This window comes from Spermophilus citellus (genome assembly GCF_964194105.1).
Source record: "Spermophilus citellus genome assembly, chromosome: 8".
NCBI lineage: Eukaryota > Metazoa > Chordata > Mammalia > Rodentia > Sciuridae > Spermophilus > Spermophilus citellus.
In genome coordinates this window covers 34,032,273-34,051,044 of record NC_138189.1, presented here as the reverse complement: position 1 = coordinate 34,051,044, position 18,772 = coordinate 34,032,273, and the positions used below count along the sequence as shown (strand labels likewise).

The 18,772-nt window shown below is 35.8% G+C and overlaps 1 protein-coding gene across 4 annotated transcripts in view; it reads left to right on the top strand.

Moving 5' to 3' along the window:
* The window catches only part of ATP8A1 (ATPase phospholipid transporting 8A1), a 221,418-nt gene that overhangs the window by 47,570 nt on the left and 155,076 nt on the right, over positions 1 to 18,772 (top strand). For 3 of the 4 annotated variants that reach the window (XM_081303539.1, XM_081303538.1, XM_081303536.1), the window contains exons 6-9: positions 1,923 to 1,963; positions 11,277 to 11,350; positions 13,839 to 13,908; positions 14,669 to 14,796. In XM_081303539.1, coding sequence (XP_081159665.1) covers positions 1,923 to 1,963; positions 11,277 to 11,350; positions 13,839 to 13,908; positions 14,669 to 14,796 — 313 coding nt within the window. Of the gene's footprint in view, positions 1 to 1,922; positions 1,964 to 7,997; positions 8,072 to 11,276; positions 11,351 to 13,838; positions 13,909 to 14,668; positions 14,797 to 18,772 lie in introns of all 4 variants that reach the window. The other variant, XM_081303537.1, reaches the window with a different exon arrangement.

Genomic DNA, 18,772 nt, shown 5'->3' with positions numbered 1-18,772 from the left:
CCGGAGAACCACACTCAGTGGTCTTCCGTGAAAGGTGCCACTGGCATCCACCATGCAGAGTAGAGCGAAGACTCCTTGTAAGCTCTGTCTGTTGGGTCTGAGAAGCCTGTTGTGACACTTCTGTCCTGTTGAGTGGAACCAATGAGTAGGTCAGGGCTATTTTTAGATGTGAACTAGCCAACATCTGTGAAGTGGCAGCATAGAGGATGAGTTTCGATGGCAGAGCTAGAAGGGGTGGCCCTGAGCTGGCATCAGTGACTGGAGCATGTTCGTGTACCTCATGGTTACGTAACCACGTGCAACTGCTTGCACAGTATGGGAAATCTTAGCAACTTATAAAACTGAGAAGTCTATTTTAAACAAATGTTTAAATAGTCCATCGGCATCTTTTTATAGCTATTTTTTCATTCAGTCAAAACTCACAAACCATAAAGTTCACCATGTTAAATCATGAAGTTCAGTGGCCTCTGGTGCATTCACAAGATTATGTGCCCATCACCACTGCCTAACTGCAGAACATTTTCACTACACAGAGCCCGTCAGTTTCTAGCCTCACCTTCCTGGAGGCCCTGACAACCACTAATCTGCCTTCTGTCTCCACGGATTCGTCTGGTCTGGATGTTTTCTATCAGTGAGATCATGTGATGGGTGGCCCTTCGTGTCTGTCTTCTGTCACTCAGCCTGTCTTCAGGCTTCATCCATGTTGTGCTGTCAGCACTTCATCCTCTTTCTGGCTAAATAAGGTTCCACTGAATGGATCTATTTGCTTATCTGTTAATCAGTTGATGGACATTTGGGTTGTTTCCACTTTGAGGCTATTGTGAGAACTGCTGCACTGAACATTCCTGTACAATTTTATATGAAACATGTTTTCAAGGCTCTCAGGTATATGCTTAGGAGTGGAATTTCTGGGCCTGTGGTAGCTTTGTGATGAACTCTTCTAGGAATTGCCAAAGCGTTTGCCTCTACTGCTGTGTGTTCAAAGCCATCTGCATGTTGTTTTTAACATGAGATCTACTAGGGAGAGGAGTTTTATCCTTAGTAAATCTACGTTGCTATTTCCATGGCTTGGTTTCATATGGTCTCAAACACACAGGCATATTAGCGAGTCCAGCATTCCATCTAGCAAGTGCTCTCGCTGAGCGCCTTTGTGTTGCTGTGTGGTGCCAATGGGAATGAGCGTGAGCAGAGCAGAGCAGCTCCCTGTTGTCGTGAAATGTATGGTGTCGGGGAGCCACCAGCCATTAAGTAATCCTCTCCCCACTAAATGTATAGAAAATCTGGAGTAAATGCTCAGAAGGCAAAGTACATGGGGGCCCATTTAGACTTGGGGGTAGGGCAAACAACTGGTGTCCACAAAAGGTCCCCTGAGAAAGTGGCGTTCAAATCAAGATCTGGAAGTTATGTAGAAGTTAGTGAGTTAAGTTAGAAGTTGAGATGGTGGTGAATGGGCTGGTCGAGTGCCCCTGAGTTCAGTCCCTGGTACATGCCCCACCCCCACCCCCCAAAAAAATCCATTACTTACCTGCTTGTGACTCTTTTTTTTTTTTTTTTTTTTTAAGCATTGCTGCTGTTGTAACATCTGAAATGTGTCCCTCCCTTTTGCACGTTTTCTCTGGCTTTCTCCTTCAGCCCAGCTCAATGTAGTACTTTCTCTTTGGGCTGAAGGAAAGTTTTGTGACTCTCACGAGATGGCCCTCCATTAACAACAGGTCATTGTGCCAGCTGAAATTGACATTAGAAGTTTGTGTTTCTTTCCATAATTTTACATATCCTTATTATCCTAATTAGTTTTTAAACCTGTAAAATTGCTACTAGCTATTTAATTTGAAGCTGTTCATTTGAATGACTGTTTCATCATAAGTAGCCTTTTCTTAGGTAGTGAAAAATGTTCTTAAAAATGTCACCTTTTCTCTTTCCAGTTTTGAGAAATGGTGCTTGGGAAATTGTTCACTGGGAAAAGGTATGCATTGATTTTTATTTTGTTCCAGGAGAAGAAATGCATAGAGGTGTATCTAGTAGATGAAATTTTTGTATATGATATAAGCAAAAGACAAGAATTCCACTGATACCAAAGCTATTTATTAATTGATGTTATGACTATACATATGGAGTTTCAGTTAGTCACATCTATTTAGCATTTCTGCTCTATTCTAGAAAGATGATTATTTTAAAAAAGTAATATCTAAAACTCTTTATTTCTCTCATAGTATGTTTTGAGGTGTTTTGAGTGCTGTTTTCATAGATTTTATTTAACCATGAGCTGTTTTGTCTCGTAAATTTTGCTTTAATCATCTACTGTCCAAGTAAAATAAATGTTAGGGTTCTGATATTTCACATTTGTATTTTTTTTTACCTCAAATTCATAAAGTGAGAGTGATCACATTCAAATACAACTAATTTCTTTAAAAAAAAAAGTCATAAAGCCTAAGCATTGTTCAGTGAACTCAAAATCAGTTACATGACTTCACAAGTTAATTGGCTCATAGAACCTCTAGCACAGCAGTTAGTGAACTGAGTCATAATTTAACAAATGTTATCCAGCTGTTCGTTTTCAGACCTCATTTTCAAAAGGTAAGCGAGTATTATTAATTCTCCCTTAGTTCTGAAAGATTTACTCTCTAGTCACCCACAGATGAACAGCCTATGTAACTTGGTAAATGACTTTTTGGAGGCCAGGCCAGTCTGCCAAGGGGACTTTGTTTCCTGGGATTGCCAGGACACGAGGGGTGCGAGACAGTATCCTGCTAGGACAACACAGGTGTTACCCACAATCAATTTATTTGTACTCCATTTTCTTCTCAGCTGATTTAAATCCTGTGTTTGATCCTGCCTTGTGGTTTTTATGGTTACTTGGTGTCCCTGCACAGATTCACCCCTCAATAAAAGCTTCATTGCATTTTTATTAATTTTTAAATCAGTTGCTAGACATCTCCTCTTCTGGATAGTAGAAAATTCTCATCTCTCTTTTTTGGTCTTTGACATAAGAGTAACAAAGAGGATAATGCCTTGATAGTGCTTTCATTATTTCTGTCCTAATTGTCTCTGTTTAGGAAGAGCAAAACAAAACCAAAGGTGTAAAAAGCACTTCCAAAGTAAATTTCTTTAAGGGTCTTGTATGGCACTTGTGGATTTAAACATCTTGGAGAAAAGATAGGATATAATTAAGTATAACTTGAATTGTATTATATTTTCATTACTGGCATTGTCAGTATAGTTAATATAAATGCACGTCCTAAGAAATTAACTTATCAGTTTATTATCTTCTTACCTAGACTTCTTGCTGAGTAAATAAAGTGATAAAGTCAGGAGATAACCATCTACTACTTCACTCTAAAATTAGCCTTTAAAATTGCTTAGTGGGCAGCCAATCTTTCAAGAATGTGTTACTCTACATGGATGATTGTAGTGCTTTGTTAATTTTTTTAAATATTTTTTTTAGTTGTACGTGGACACAATATCTTTATTTGCTTATTTTTATGTGGTGCTGAGGATACAACCCAGTGCCTCACACGTGCAAGATTGGCGCTCTCTAACACTGAGCTACAGCCCCAGCCCACTTTGTTAATTTTTGACAGACAGAAATACTAGATCACCAGCCATGTTTACCCATGTTTACCCATCAGGGTAGTTTTTTCAGTTATCTTAGAGATCAATGCCACACTTAATGTGGGCATCACTTGTTGAGAGGATCAGATTCTAAGTCACCCAAAGCCACCCGGCTAAAATGAGCTGAAGTTATTTAATAACTAGAATTAGATAATTAATTATAACTCATGAAAATTGATTTGGTCATAAATTCAAAATTAATGTATTCTTGTGTTGGTGATGTGGGGAAAAAAGGTCTTCTTCCCACTGGCATGTGGGATACTCACAGATAAACTTTAAAACATATGTATGACCTTTGTAAAGAAATCATCTATCCTTAAGGTATTAAAGATCCACCTATATATACAAAGATGTCATATTCTTTGAAAAATTAAAATATCCATTATTCTAAATTATTAATATACTATAATCTCAGGAGATTTACATTTTTTCCCCTCATGAGTTGACTAATTTATCTGATCTCCAAAAATAAACGGTAGAGAAAAATAGAACAATACTTGGAAAATGAAGATTGACTAATGCTAAGATTGACTGTAAGATAGAAAGTTATTAAAAGAAAGTGGATATATTTCAAATATAGAATAGCAGGGGATAAATAGGAATAATATAGAGTAAAATGCAGTGCCTGAATTAAAGTCTGTTTAATCTTTGAAAAAGGTTAAACAAAGCAAAATAATTGGTAAAGTGATTAGTTAATAATCACAGAGCAGCAGTTTCAAGTAATAATACTTGAATATTTAGTTTATAGCTAAGTCTCTACCTTTGCTAAAAGAAATTCCAACTGGATAAAATAGTTAAATGCTAAAATGCTGTTTTTGAATCACATACAAATAGAATAAAGACATTAATAAATATAAGAACAGTATCTTGAGATCTTTGGTATTTGATTACATAAATCTTAAAACAAATACAAAACAGAAGTTACCAGGAATAAATAAGCAGGGTATATAAAATGTTTGCACCAAATATGGCAGATTAAGATCTTTGTTATTGCCCACTTTCATTTCCTATTTATATAAGTAGGAAGATATATATAAACAACCAAACTCAGAATAATAATCAACCTGTTAATAAAAGTTGCAAATTTAAACAACATTGATGTCTTTGCCTGCTATATATTCAATAAAAACAAGTTCACTTGTATTTCAAAAGTTTTATTTTATATTTCATTCACACACTATGTGGATTAGGAGTTTGGCTACTATATTGAGAAGCATAAGAAAGAAATTCTGGGTATTTATCCCAAGAAAATAATTATAATGTGGGAGAAAATATCTATATACCTAAAAATGTTTATTGTAGCACAATTTTGTATACATGATATGTATGCAACGTTGCTAAAGTAGTTCTTATTTTATAACTAAGATAATTTATAAACAAAATAACTACTTCTTAAAGTAGTTGTATCATAAATAAATTATGGCGTTCTACATAGTGTATTTTGTGACAAGTAAAAATTGTGATTTTACACATTGTGGCGGCAACAGAAAAAAATTCTAATATTCGTTCAATAAATGGTAGTTGATAATATGTGCCAGGCAGTCAGCTCATAGCAGAAAACAAGATATGTGAGAGTTTCTGTGTCATAGAATATAATCATGGTTGAAAAGAACAGGTCTCTGAGTGCTGAGATACCAGCCATGTGAAAAATGGCATATTGAACCCATGGGCAGGCACAGAGCAAGCTGACATGTTTGGCTTAGCCAGATCACCAGACTTTTTCTTAGCGTATATAATATTTTGTGCAATTAAAAACAAAATCAGTAAACCAACACTAAAAGTGTCGTCCACATGCCGGGTAATATGAGAAACCTTTGAGTGCTGGGCTTCACGTCAGGGTACTTTCCCAGCCATTCTAAATGTGTGGCTGCTGTGGTTGCTTTTTAATGTTCCTCAGAGGACTTAAAAATTTGCACAGCATACTTGTAGTCATTCACAGATGGGCAGACTTTAACTCTCAAACATTCATGGTTCATCCCTCCAGTTATTGCCCTGAAGTCTTTTCCCTGTTGCAGAAGGTTAAGTTTCAAGTACCTGGTTTTAAAAGAAAGTGTCGAATGACAGAGCCCAGACAAAGAACTGCAGTTCTGCTCTTAAAAATGTCAGCAGTGGCTTCATCCACCCTCTCCACAAAGACCAGTTCTTCACATTAAGAAGCAGCTGAGACTGTTCACAGGTTTCGAGATACATTCAAATAGAGAATTTAGGTGAATAACCCTGATACAAACACATTCTTCTGACTCCGTGGGGAAGCATGGCATGTTGGGCTGTGTCGCTTTGTAGAGTTGCCCTAATGCATGAAGTTTCCATCACAAAATGTGTCTTTCTTTGTATTAAGACTCTTATCTCAAAAATAATGCTTAATAAAAATATAAATATTCTAAAACCTATAATTGGGCAAAGTTTGATTTTTTAATTATTCAATTATAGTTTGATAATCTCATCCTTTTTCATAATTTTCAATCACAGTTGCTCATGGTAACAACTTGAGAAAGTGAACCAAAAGCCTAAACTGTTACCTTAACTTTGGTATTTGGGAGACTGAAACTGTTTTGTCATGTACCTCCCATTGTAATACATGGGCAAAGCATTTTTGCCATCCTGGCTTTTTCTTTTGTTCATTTCTTTTATGTTGGAAAGGAGAATGCCACATTAGGAGCTCAGAGCCCAAAGGAATAAGAAATTCTTAGGTACCTTTGAGAAATTTATCTAAAATGTAGGCAAGTAAATTCCCTGTGTTCTTTAAGGAATGTGAGAACTGCTTTAGCATTTAGTAGTTCTTGGTTTTCCAAGCCACTGGGTAATGACAGTGTGTCCTATAAAGTGTTAATATATTATTCAGTTTAATTACTATAAGGCCTCCTTTTGTCTTATGAAGAATGAAGATGTTGAGAAGCGGTGCAATCAGTTGAGGGTTTTTGTAAGTCTTACTGATCAATTCTAATGATGTAGATGGATGAGGTCCTGATTTTATGAAGCATATAGTTTAATTGGAGAAGAAACATTAACCTATCGGAGGTGATTGCAGAACAATTAAATGGGAACCTGGGTAGCATTATAAATGTCATGACTACAGAGAATTTATTTTTATTATCTTACTGTAAGTGGATGCCATTAGAATACTATCATGGCACTTTTTTTTAAGTTTACATTGATACTTAATTTAAAAAAAAAAATTGTGTTTTTTTTCCTTTTTTGAGGAAGGGCGTTTTAATTTCAAGGTCCTTGCAGTTTTTCAGGCAGTCCAAATTTCAACTAAAACAAGTCATTTTGAGTCAAGGCATCCAGAGTTTCCCTACTTGGGTAACCAGCATACATATATTACAGATTAGAAGTTCCCACTCCACCATCCCCCACACACACAACTTTCCCTAACCTATGTTTTCCAGCATGTGAAGAGGAACAGAATGGGTCCCCTCTGGAATGATTTCTTATGTTTCCCACTAAGGATACCATTCTCTCCTTTCCCCCAGTAAACTATCATTTTAGAATTCAAAGATAAATAGGGAGAGGGAATAACAAAACATCTTTAACAAAAAAAAAAAGACTTTTCTTCCCTGTATTAAACATAGAAAATGTAGGTAAGAGAGTTACATTTGTGATCTAATAGGAATGGCTACCAGCATAACTTGGTCCAATGAATTAAGCCAGATTGTTACTTAGCTGCATAACAGACCTGACACTTGAATTACTTCAAGTTCTGGCCATAGGTCATCTTTAATTTTTCATCATGCCATGCTCAGAAAAAAAATGTTAACACAGTGGAAAATAAAGAGATTAGGCTGTTTATTTTTAACATGAATTACATTGATAGTTTCAGTAAATTTACTAGTGTAAACATGAAGCTTTGCCAATAATCAGGTAGTCAGATGTGCATTAGCTTTTCCACTCACTGATCCTGAGCAAATATTAGAATCTCAGATTCATTTTCTTCCTCTCTAAATTATGAATAGCAACTAATACTTGTTTCCTAGAGGTCATTGTGAAAGGTAATGATCACCCATATGATCATTTTTCCAGTCAAGTGGAGATTTCCTTAAGTAGGGTAAAGTTTTAGTGGCTGAATTCCTCCCTTTTACTTTTATGTCAAAGAGAGAGAATATGAGAAATTGAGATGTCAATTAAGTAGGTAAAATGGATCCATTTATTTTATTAAGATAAGTTATTTATAACTGAAAAAAAGTGCAAAGATACAGTGTTCATTTTTTAAAGGATTCTCCCATCTCTGGCCTCACTCCTAGACAGTTTTTTGCCATTTTTGTGAAGACCAGTGGTTCTTGTTTGCCAATAGCCATTTTTTCCTGTATTCTGTGCTTAAATACAATGGGTTGTGTATTTGTAACTATCTTTTTATGCAGATAATTAACCAATTCCCAGTTTTCTTTCAGGTAAATGTTGGAGATATAGTTATAATAAAAGGCAAAGAGTATATACCTGCTGACACTGTACTTCTCTCATCAAGGTAGAGATACCTACTGATGCTCAAACAGTGTAGAGGATGGTTTCTCTACCCTGCATTGACCTTGTGATTTCTCCAAGGAAATAAGGAATAAACGAAGAATTTTAAACCTCTCCAATGATTTTTAATTAAAGCTCTTAAAAATTTGATTGGACTTAAAGGGCTCTTTCATGTTTGCCATATAAAATAAATAACAGGTATTATTATATAATCCAAAAGTTAAAATTATAATTGAGAGTCTTTTCTTCCTCTGGATATGTCCAGATTCATGTGTGTGGACCACTACTCTTTTAAATTTCTGATCATTTATTTCATATAATCCATTGATTGGGTTCTGTTGATTTTATCTTTTGATCCTTGTTCATCATAAATTCCTTTATGATGTGTTCATATATCTTTGCAAAGTTTCTTGATCCTTATGGTGAAATGGCACAAGAAAATGGATGAATGATTTCTTTTTTTTGCCATCATACCTTTCAAAATGCCATCCTCTTCCAACCAAAAATTAAGTACTTGCTCTTTCTCTTAAACTCTTTCTGTTACTGAGTTTAGACAATTTTTGTTATACTCGTATTTAAGATAGTCATAAATTAGTATTCAGAACATATGGCAGTTACCCTTCAAAGAATGTGATTTTCAAATGGTTTTATGTTTAAAAACTGTAAAACTAGTCCTAATATAAATTAAGTAGAAATGTTTTTACTGTTTTAGAGGTTGTTTATCATCATTTCCTTGGACAGTTTTATTTGTAATATCCATATGTAAATATGGAGTGTCCTTTTTTCAAAACCTATTTAATCAGGTCATGATTCAAAGTGATTGGGTTTATGACAGGCTAGTGAAACTTGAGCAAGTAAGAATTACCCAGATATTTACAGAAGTAAGTCTATAAGTAGTTGAAAAAGCTAGGGGTGGTTCTATTTCCATATTTTATAGTCAGTTACTTTTTGTGCCACATACAGATGGGTTTTTGTTTTCAGAAAAATTAATATGGATTTTTTAAAATCAGCCTTTCTGTTCTTACTTTTCTTTGCTTACAACTATTTGTAGGGGTAAAATTTCTAAAACTGAAGTAAAGCTTTCTGTCTACACTTGGCCATATGATAGCAAACTTAAGGGTGATTTCCTTGCCATTGTCTCAGGTTCTGAGTAATATTGGGTGTTAAAAGGAGCTCTACTTAGCAGTCAGAAAACCAGAATTCTTTTCCTGGCTTGGTGATTCTGAACAAACTACATAGTCTCATCCTTTCACATAGAGGAAGACAGACTAAGTGATCAAGCCCTGATGTTCCCCAATTCTTTTTTTTTTTAATTGATGAACTTTCAGAGTACCTAATAGAATGATGTACATTTAATGGTTATTAAATAATAAATGTGCTAATGATTGGCCATCTAGATATTATATGTATATAAGAAAGATCAAAGTGATGGTAAAGTCTTCTAGCAATTAAGAAAGTACTGATGTTTTCTTGATTAAACTCTTCAAGATATTACCCTAGAATCATGTGCTGAGCCATTCATGTACAGTATTTATTTTTGTCTGCCAGACTATCCTGCCCTGACTTTAATTCTAACTTGAAATTTTTAAAAAAACATTTGTCATCTTTCTTAATGCAGTCCCAGAAACGCCTCAGCAAGCTCTGTGCTTGTACAGTTGGATGCTCAATGGAAAATTCTATGCAAATATTTCAAAATGTGAAAAACTCTGAAATCTGAAACACTCCTGGTCCCAGTCATTTCAGATAAAGGCTACTTAACCTTTATTTTTAAAACTTTAGAGCATTTTTATAGAATTTGTTTTCTAAACTTGAAAACATTTCCTAGTGGCTATCAATATTAGTAGATCAAAATAGCTTTTATGTCTTTCCTCCAAAGATTATCATATTTTTAACAGATTATCTGATCCATTGCTTTTGGTTATTTAGTAATATAAAGGTTGTGCTACCAGGCAAACATTTCTCCTCAGAATCACAATACCACCTTTCAGCTGGCATGTTGGTTTACTTATGTAGCTCTTTTGAGACTACATTAACCTTAACAATTAGGTTATAGTTTTTATCATTTAACAGAAAGAGAAATTTTGACATTGTTTTACATTTAGCTACTTCAGTGACTAAGTCAAAGTTGAGATATTCCTGATTATCTTTACTATGTAACACTGTCCACTGTCAAAATAAGTACATGCTGCTTTTCACTAGCAAGTGGGCACTGTTAAGCAGTAAGAATAAACAATTGCTTATAATATTTCTAAATGTTTTTCATTTTTAATTATAGTGCATCTTCTGTGAATTAGTTTGAAAAAAGGCATGAACATGGCTGAAAGTTAACTGTGTTTCACTTTTGAAATGGAGAAACTGAAATTTTAGTATAATACATTTATGCGTTGAGAAAGTATAAAATAGAGTAAAATAACTCAAGCTAAATTCAAGTCCAAATATATTCTTAGTATGTCTATTTCATGCCCTCCCTGAAAATGTTTCTCTTGTTTCAAAGGCTTAAACTCCTCCCTACATTCCCCCGCCCCACCACCACCCAAAACCACAATGTATTACCTAGACTTTGTTATTTGATAACTCCAAATGCTACAATTACACCTTCTAATTTCCTAAGACCCATATCTTTGCTTTTTTGCATTAAAGGTAATACAATACTTATACAATTAACTTTAAAAATATTTTTGAATCAGAATATTTTTAACAAATTTTTTCTTTTTCTTTTTTTTTTTTTTTTTAGTGTGTTGGGGTTGAAGAAAGCTAGTATAGTATGCTTTGCTTTTCAAAAACCTAAAAAATAACTTCCACAATGATTTCTTTGCTTTTTGGATAGTATGAGATCTACAGCAGAAGGAATGAGATTAAGGAATTAGATAAAGTAAGATCTATAAGTTAGAGTAGCTCTTTATATGAAGTGTTTTTATTCAATTTGTTAAGGAATGCTTATATGTAAACTTTAAAAATTGGAAGTTTTTGCATTGAAAAATTGAAAATTGGTTTTAAAAGCAAATAAGTAATCCTTATTAAATGTTTTCTTATGCTTTCAGACCTGATCAAAATAAGTTTTGAAAAATTGGCATTAGACATTTTTATTAACATGTATTATTTTCTATAATAATTTCAAACCTCTGTCTCTTTTGTCCATTTGTTTGTTTTTTTTCTTCTCTGTTATTCATTTTTTCCCCATTTTAATTATTTTAAACTGGGACATGTAGGTGGCAGTAGGGGAAATAGTGAAAGTGACCAATGGGGAGCATCTCCCAGCAGATCTCATCAGTCTGTCCTCAAGGTTAGAACCACTGAGTTGTACAGGATATGTGTAAGAGGGTCCTCACCCTAAACCAGAGAACAGTTGCACCCAAATATGGTTGAGTTCTGTGTCTCTTTCTTTTAAATGAACTTTTTTATATTCTTGGTGATGGACATTTCACAGATGTTTTAAAAGCATTTTATGAATACCATATTGGAAGATGTCTGTGCCTCAAGTAGGCAGATTTAACTCCTATTGTTTGTGATAGGAGTCCAAGAGACATGCAGTGAAGGTAGATTTTAATTTCCTATGCATCATTAATAATAGCCATATTTAACAACATGCCTCAATACTGAAGCTTAACTTACTACCTTGCCACGATATTGTTTTGAACAGGGTTAAGCTTTTCTTGAAACAGCCATGGAAAATTGATTGTATTTCTTAAATATGTTTTTATTTCTCATATTTGAAATTTTCTACAAGTTCCATAGAATATCTCTAGTGATTATGACTGTAATTTGGGTTTAAATAGGGTTTACAGAGGACCCCCTGCACAAAGCTGGATGTTGTACCTTTTGTACCGCATGCTTTGGGACTAGTTTTTAATCCCACTTGTAACTCGTGACAATGTGCACGTTCCTGTGATAAACTTCAGCTGTCTTCTAGTGTCTGTATTGTGATTTGCATCTTGTTTCATTTCCACTTGCTAATCAAGACGCCTGCTTTGCCTCTCTGACTGTAGTTTGTGTTTTGGATGTGATCATATTTGCTGAAGTGTTTCTGATCTGGCATGATTCCTGACTTCTCGCTGCCTTTTCACAGCACTGTTAAGAACTGCTTTCCTCACAGCTGTCTTCAGTGGTTATTAAGAATGTTCTGACTTTGGATGCATATTTATTTGCCCCACTTCAAATGAAATCATCCATTTAAGCTTCATAACTTCTTAGCTATTTAAAGTCTTGGAAAATCTGTTTTGTGAGAAAAAAAATAAAATGTTATTCTCACTCATTCTGAGACTGGCCTTTGATAAGTGTATCATCAGTAAATTTCAATGCATCTTATTACCAGAATGTAGAATCAGTGTTGTCATTTAGCATTGTTTGTGATCATTCTTCTATAGTATCAAAAGATGTGTTTTATAATTTCATAGATCATTTAATGTTCCAAATGTATATATAAGTAAGTCACAAATTTGAAGCAATTGCTAGGACCAAATTACTATTGTGACAGTGATATAAGAAGTAAAGTTTTGAATAATTGATAAAAATATAAACATTGGAAGACTTTTCTCCAGTTGGGAAAAAGGAGCAGCCTCTATGAATGACCCCATAGGGAAAACTTGCAGTTACTTTAAAATGAGTCTGTCAAATATTGGATTAATGTCCATGTGTTTAAGTAGTTTCCACAAATCTTTAGGCTATGAAATTCAGCTAACTGCCCAATTCTGAAATTGTGGAATAGTTTCTTTTTGCACATGTACAAATTGGAAGTTGATTAGAAAATTCCATGTGTGTGTGTGACTTGCAGATTTCTTTCTTTGGAAGCTTTGCACACACTCATAAGAAATTATATTCATAACTGCTTACATGATAGCAATTTAGGCTTTTATGTATGCTACTGAGATTGGAATTCAGAATGGTTTTCCATAGAGTTGAGGATCGGATTGTCCAGCTGCACAACCAACTCACATGTCTATTGTTGCTGGGCAGTAAAGTATCATGGGAAGGGAACAATGTAAGACAGGGATATAGCATCTGCAGTAAAACTGGAGAACAAAGCTGTCAGGCCACTGCATGCCAGACTTCACTGAAATACTTTGTTGGGGACTCAGGAAGTGGTTCTTTTAGGTTTAAAACAAAGAGCAATAAGGCCAAATTGGCCAATTTTAGTTTTGTCTTTTCCTTTCTTAGTGTTCTCTGAAGCACTTTGAAGAGAGAGGAAAAAACAGAGGCAGAAAAATATTGTCCACTTTTATTGTAAAATCTTTCCATGTAGCTTTTAAAAGGGGGCTTAAATTTTTAATATGACATGCTCCGTATGATACTATTTATTATTATAACTAAAAGGTGAAAAAAATGCAACCTTATAGAAATAGCAATCTGGAATTTTCTAATCAGCTTAACCAATTTACATGTGGGCCATGAACATGAAATCTTCCTTGATATTTCTGAACTAAAGATAAATCTGGGCACAAACTACTTTACATTTCAGATACAGTCTGTGTTGTGTCTATATGGATGAACAATTTAAAAATAACGTGACAGATCTACTCATTTCATTATCTTGAAGGCCATTAGTGAGTGTTGTCAGGAAATTGCTTTTGGGTCCTTCTGGCTGGAAAGCTGATCCATGATTTGTCATGCATGGGTTCTGCCTCACAGCATCTTGCTGTTGGAATGAAAAATCATCTAGAAACTAGGTGACTCTAGCTTTGCCTAGAACAGAAGGCTTTGGTGAGTCTGAACATGTAAATATTCTGCTTTCTTTCTCCCACTAAATCTTTGTGCTTCTCAATTCTAAACAACAGCGAACCCCAGGCCATGTGCTACATTGAGACATCCAACCTAGATGGTGAAACAAACTTGAAAATTAGACAGGTAAGTTCTGATATAGATTCATATACTTATTCCTGTTTTAGTACATGGAATGAAAAGCTTCTTTCTTAGTATTACTGTCTTGAGGGGAGGTAATTCTTTCCAAGTACTACTTGCTCATTGAGGTTTCATAAACCAGTGTTAAGTAAACGGAATATTCAAATTCACTCGCTGATTAAATATAGTTCATCATGTAAGTACTATTTGTAATATATTTTATGTAATAGCCAACACTTGGGTAATAATAATCATAGTGGTTCTAAGTGCTTTGACATGTGGCAGCTTATTTATTTTTCCTACCCAACTGGCCCAAATTATTATTTGGCTTTGCCATATTGAAAAGCTGCTGCTTTCTTTGTTATTCTGAAACTCACTCACCTTGTGGTTTAATATTAGCTTAGATTGCTACAGTTCCTTTTCATACCATCCTAGCAGGAAACAAAAGTCAGTTTCAGCAGACTGAGATTGTATAGTGCTAAACATTAATTTCACTTTAGGAAAGAAATTTCTCCTTGGAGGCTTCAAAATATTTTTGTAGACTAGTTTATACTTTAGTACTTTCACAAAAGCTGCCCTAATCTTGTGCTAAAAACCGCGCTCAAGTTGGGAAAGAAGGTAATCCTAAACTATGATTTGACAGAGTATTGTGTAATAGGAGAGAATTGTTCATAAGACAGTCCTAAGACTTGAATGAATCCCCCAGCCCCAAGCCAAACACAACTTACTTAACATCCTCTTTGCTTATTTAAAAAAATTTAAACAGGGCTTACCAGCAACCTCCGATATCAAAGACATTGACAGTTTGATGAGAATTTCTGGCAAAATTGAGTGTGAGAGTCCAAACAGACATCTCTACGATTTTGTGGGAAATATAAGGCTTGATGGCCATGGGTATGTAAAAGCACATTTGCTGCATTTTCTTATGTTGTTGCATGTTTTCCGATTCTGGGTACCTATTATTTTCCTCTGCTCTAAGTTTGAATACTTAAGACCTTTTTATAAGAAAGTCTGTTTTCCAGCCCAAGTCTTATAAAAATGTTGGATCTTAACCCTATTCATGTGGTATAGGCTTTCCCAGGGTTCCTGCCAATCTGGCAGTTGGAAGTTTTCAGGGATATTCCACATTCCTGGCAGATTCTTCTGAGGGTAAATAACCTGTGGCTTGTCCTTTGACCAGAATACATGCTATGGGCTTAACTAGCCAGTATTCATGACCTGGATCCTTTCCTGTGACCTCTGGATGCCTTGGGGAGTTCAGGCTGTATCTCCAAGGTGTTTATTGTACTGGGTGATTTGTTTCCTTCTCTGTGTAATTTTGTTTTATATTATAGTTGGACACAATACCTTTATTTATTTATTTTTATGTGGTGCTGAGTATCAAACCCAGGGCCTCAAATGTGCTAGGTGAATGCTCTACCACTGAGCCACAATCCCAGCCCTCGTTTTTTATATGTTTTTTTTTTAATTTCTGGGGGAAGGGGGTGTGCTGTGGATTGAACCCAGGGCTTTATGAATGTTGGGCAAGTGCTGTACCACTGAGCTATACTCCCAGCCCTCACATGCACTTTGCTAAACCATGTTATCATATGTAACATCTTTTGTTTTTCCTTGCTTCCTATCTCTTTCTCCTCTCCTCTTTCCTACCACTTCTCTACCTCTTCCATCATTCATTCAACTGGTATTTCTTATGCACCTAGAGTGTTAGGCCATTTACAGATATTAAGACACCAACGAATAATGCAAATAAGTACTCCTGCCCTAGTTCTGAGTTCATTCAGGCCACTGTAACAAAATGCCTTAGATTGGACAATTTATAAACAACAAAAATATATTGCTTGCCATTTTGGAGGCTGGAAAATCCAAGACCAAGGTACCAGCAGACTTGGTGTCAGATGAGGACATGTTTCTCATTGATGGCACTGGCTGTATGTCCTCAGATGGTGGAGGCCCTCAGGACTTCCCTACGGGGGGCTCAAATCCCATTCACGAAGGCAGAGCTTTCATGATCTAATAACCTTAAGACCACACCTCCTGATATCACTGTACTAGGGATTAGGTTTCAACTTATAAATATTGGGGGCATACAAATATTTAGACCATAACATCTTGTGAGATTACTTTCTCATAGTAAGGGGAAGGGCAGACTGACAAACAATGACACGATAAGTAAGCAAATTCTGCCTCTATTAAAAAGCAATAAAGGCTTTGCAAAAGATGTCATAGGATAAGAGAGTGGGAGAAGGTGGGAGGGAATCAGGATGGTTGCAGTCAGCCTCATTGAGAAGGTAACATTTGAACAATGATGAGTAGGAGGTGAGGAACTTAGCCATATGAAGATTTGGAAGGAGAGGATTCCAAACAAAAGAAATAGTGCAAGTTTTTAGTTATATTATTACATGATCTTAAAGAGGGAAAGTACTTGGAGAAATTTGGGAATGTTAGGCCATTGTGGTTGGAATGGTGTGATCAAAGAAGACAGTAATAGAAGAAAATCCAATAGCAAACAGTGGGCCATATTATAGGAGGCTTTGTAGGTCATTGTGGGGGTGGATTCAGAATGAAATGGGAATCCACTGAAAGGTTTTGAGGGAGGAAGATCAGCAGTTTGGTTTTGGACTGTTTGTGACGTCCAAACAGAGATGTCCAATGAGACAATTGAATATATATATATATGAAGTTTGGGATAGATGTCTTGGATGAAATAAATTGGGGAGAAGTTGGCAGAGATACATAAAGCCATGTGACTGGGAAAAACCATTGAGAGTGAAAGGGTCTAAGCAGAAAAATTGAAAGATCCAAGGACTCTCCTAGGACTGTCTAATATCGAGAGGTTGTAAAGCTGGGGATATGACTCAGTAGTAGAGTACTTTCTTAGTATGCATGAGGCCCTGGAATCAACCCCCAGAATGGGATTAAGGTAGGGGTGAGGTTGATTTAAAAAAAAAAAAAGGAAGGACTAGTGAAAGAGACTGAGACCACTTGTAGGGTGAAAAGACAGAGCAAGAGGAAACTGTACCAAGGTAGAGAGCAAAGCACAAAATCGAGTCAGATGTTACTGATGGTCAGGTTGAGGGAAGCTGAATATATATAATCAGTTGGGTTTAGCTAGTGGACATTACTGAACTTGACTGGAACAGGTGGAACCTATGAGCTTGTGTTTGAGATCATAGAAGGAGTTGAGAATCACAAATACACTTCTTTTTCAAGGGCTTTTTTTTTTTTTTTTTTTTTTTGCAAAGGGGAATAAAGAATGGGGTAGAACTCCACAGTATACCTTATCTACCAGGCATTTGTAGAGGCCAACTAAATGTAAACTAGATGCACTGATTCAATCCACCAACCTGGGAAAATGTTATTGGTGCTTTCATCATCTTGTGAGTGCAATTAGAGATTGGAACCTTAAAAGACATTTGAAGTATTCAGATCTACTAAGAGCTTGTCTGCAACCATCAGAGTAATTGTTGTTTAAAATTTTTAACCCAAGTTATCTTTCCCTGAACATATGGTTATATACTAATGATAGCTTTGGCCGTTTATACAAGTGGTGTTTCTTTAGTGTGACATTCCTAACTGGCCAGCTTCCATTTCTTATCAGTTCCCCTTCAAATTGATGCCAAGCAAATTCATGCTGTCAAGGAGAAATTTTGTGTGATGGTGCCAAGATTTAGGATACAGATAGAATTTATATAATAGCATGTTTTGTTTTATATGATATGTAGAAGTAGATCTTAAAGACCTTTAACACATTTGATTTTGACTGTGATTACCCAGAGATCTGGAGACCCTGTGGAATGAATGAGTATACTTTGATTACTTTAAGGATGAGGGTCATGGTCTAATGCCAGAAGCTTTGAATTCCAGCTGTGATGAAAACAAATTATTCTTAACTCCTTGTAATTAAAAAGTAGTACATTTTGCTTTTTAACAGTTTGTACCTATTTCCAGTCAATCCAGACCACAAATTCTGAGTGACAGTTCCTACATTATGCCCTGTTGGAATAAGTGAGGAATAGTGGGTACCTGTGTTACCTAGAACATAGTCCAGCAGCTTCTCCAGAACTTCATGGAAACCTGCTATAAGCCCAAGGTCCCTCCCAACTCTCAAGTGCACCCCAAATTTTTAGACATATCCAAGAAGGGTTCTTCTGCTGTGGTTTCAATATGATTTATCTCCCAAAAGTTTATGTGCATAATACCCCAATGTAATGGTATTGAGAGTTGGTGGGACCAAGGGGGAGGTAACTAGGTCCTGGGGGCTCCACCCTCAGAAGGATTAATGCCCTTATCACAGGGTTAGTCATGGCAAGGACAAGTTGTTATACAATGAGGCCATCCCATGTGTTTGGCTCCTTTCACACAGCTCCGTGTCACTTGTACTCCCCCCATGGGATGCTATCTGCCATGTTTTGACACAACATGAAGCTCTTGCCAGATGTGATCACCTAATCTTGGATTTTTCAACCTTCAAAACCATAGGTTAAAATAAAAATATTTTCTTATACCCAGTCTTGAGTATTTTTTTAACTAGTCACACAAAATGGACTAAAGTAGCATTCCTTCTGGACCCATACAGTTGGGGGCATGGTGGTGCATGCCTGTAATCCCAGCAACTCGGGAGACTGAAACAGGAGGATCTCGAGTTCTGGACCCATACAGTTGGGTCCAGAAGGCACGCTTTTGTACCTAGAGAATGAAAGTTATGGTTGGTTTTCCTTTCTTTAAATTAAAATGCACTCTGTAGTAATAAGGATTCACCTGAGTATTGTTCTCACCCACTCATCTTGATTGATTTCACCTAAGCCAGAGAATTTATATAGGTCCTGAAAAAATGTCTAAGACCCAAGCTGCTGCTGGCCTCTGAGCTTAC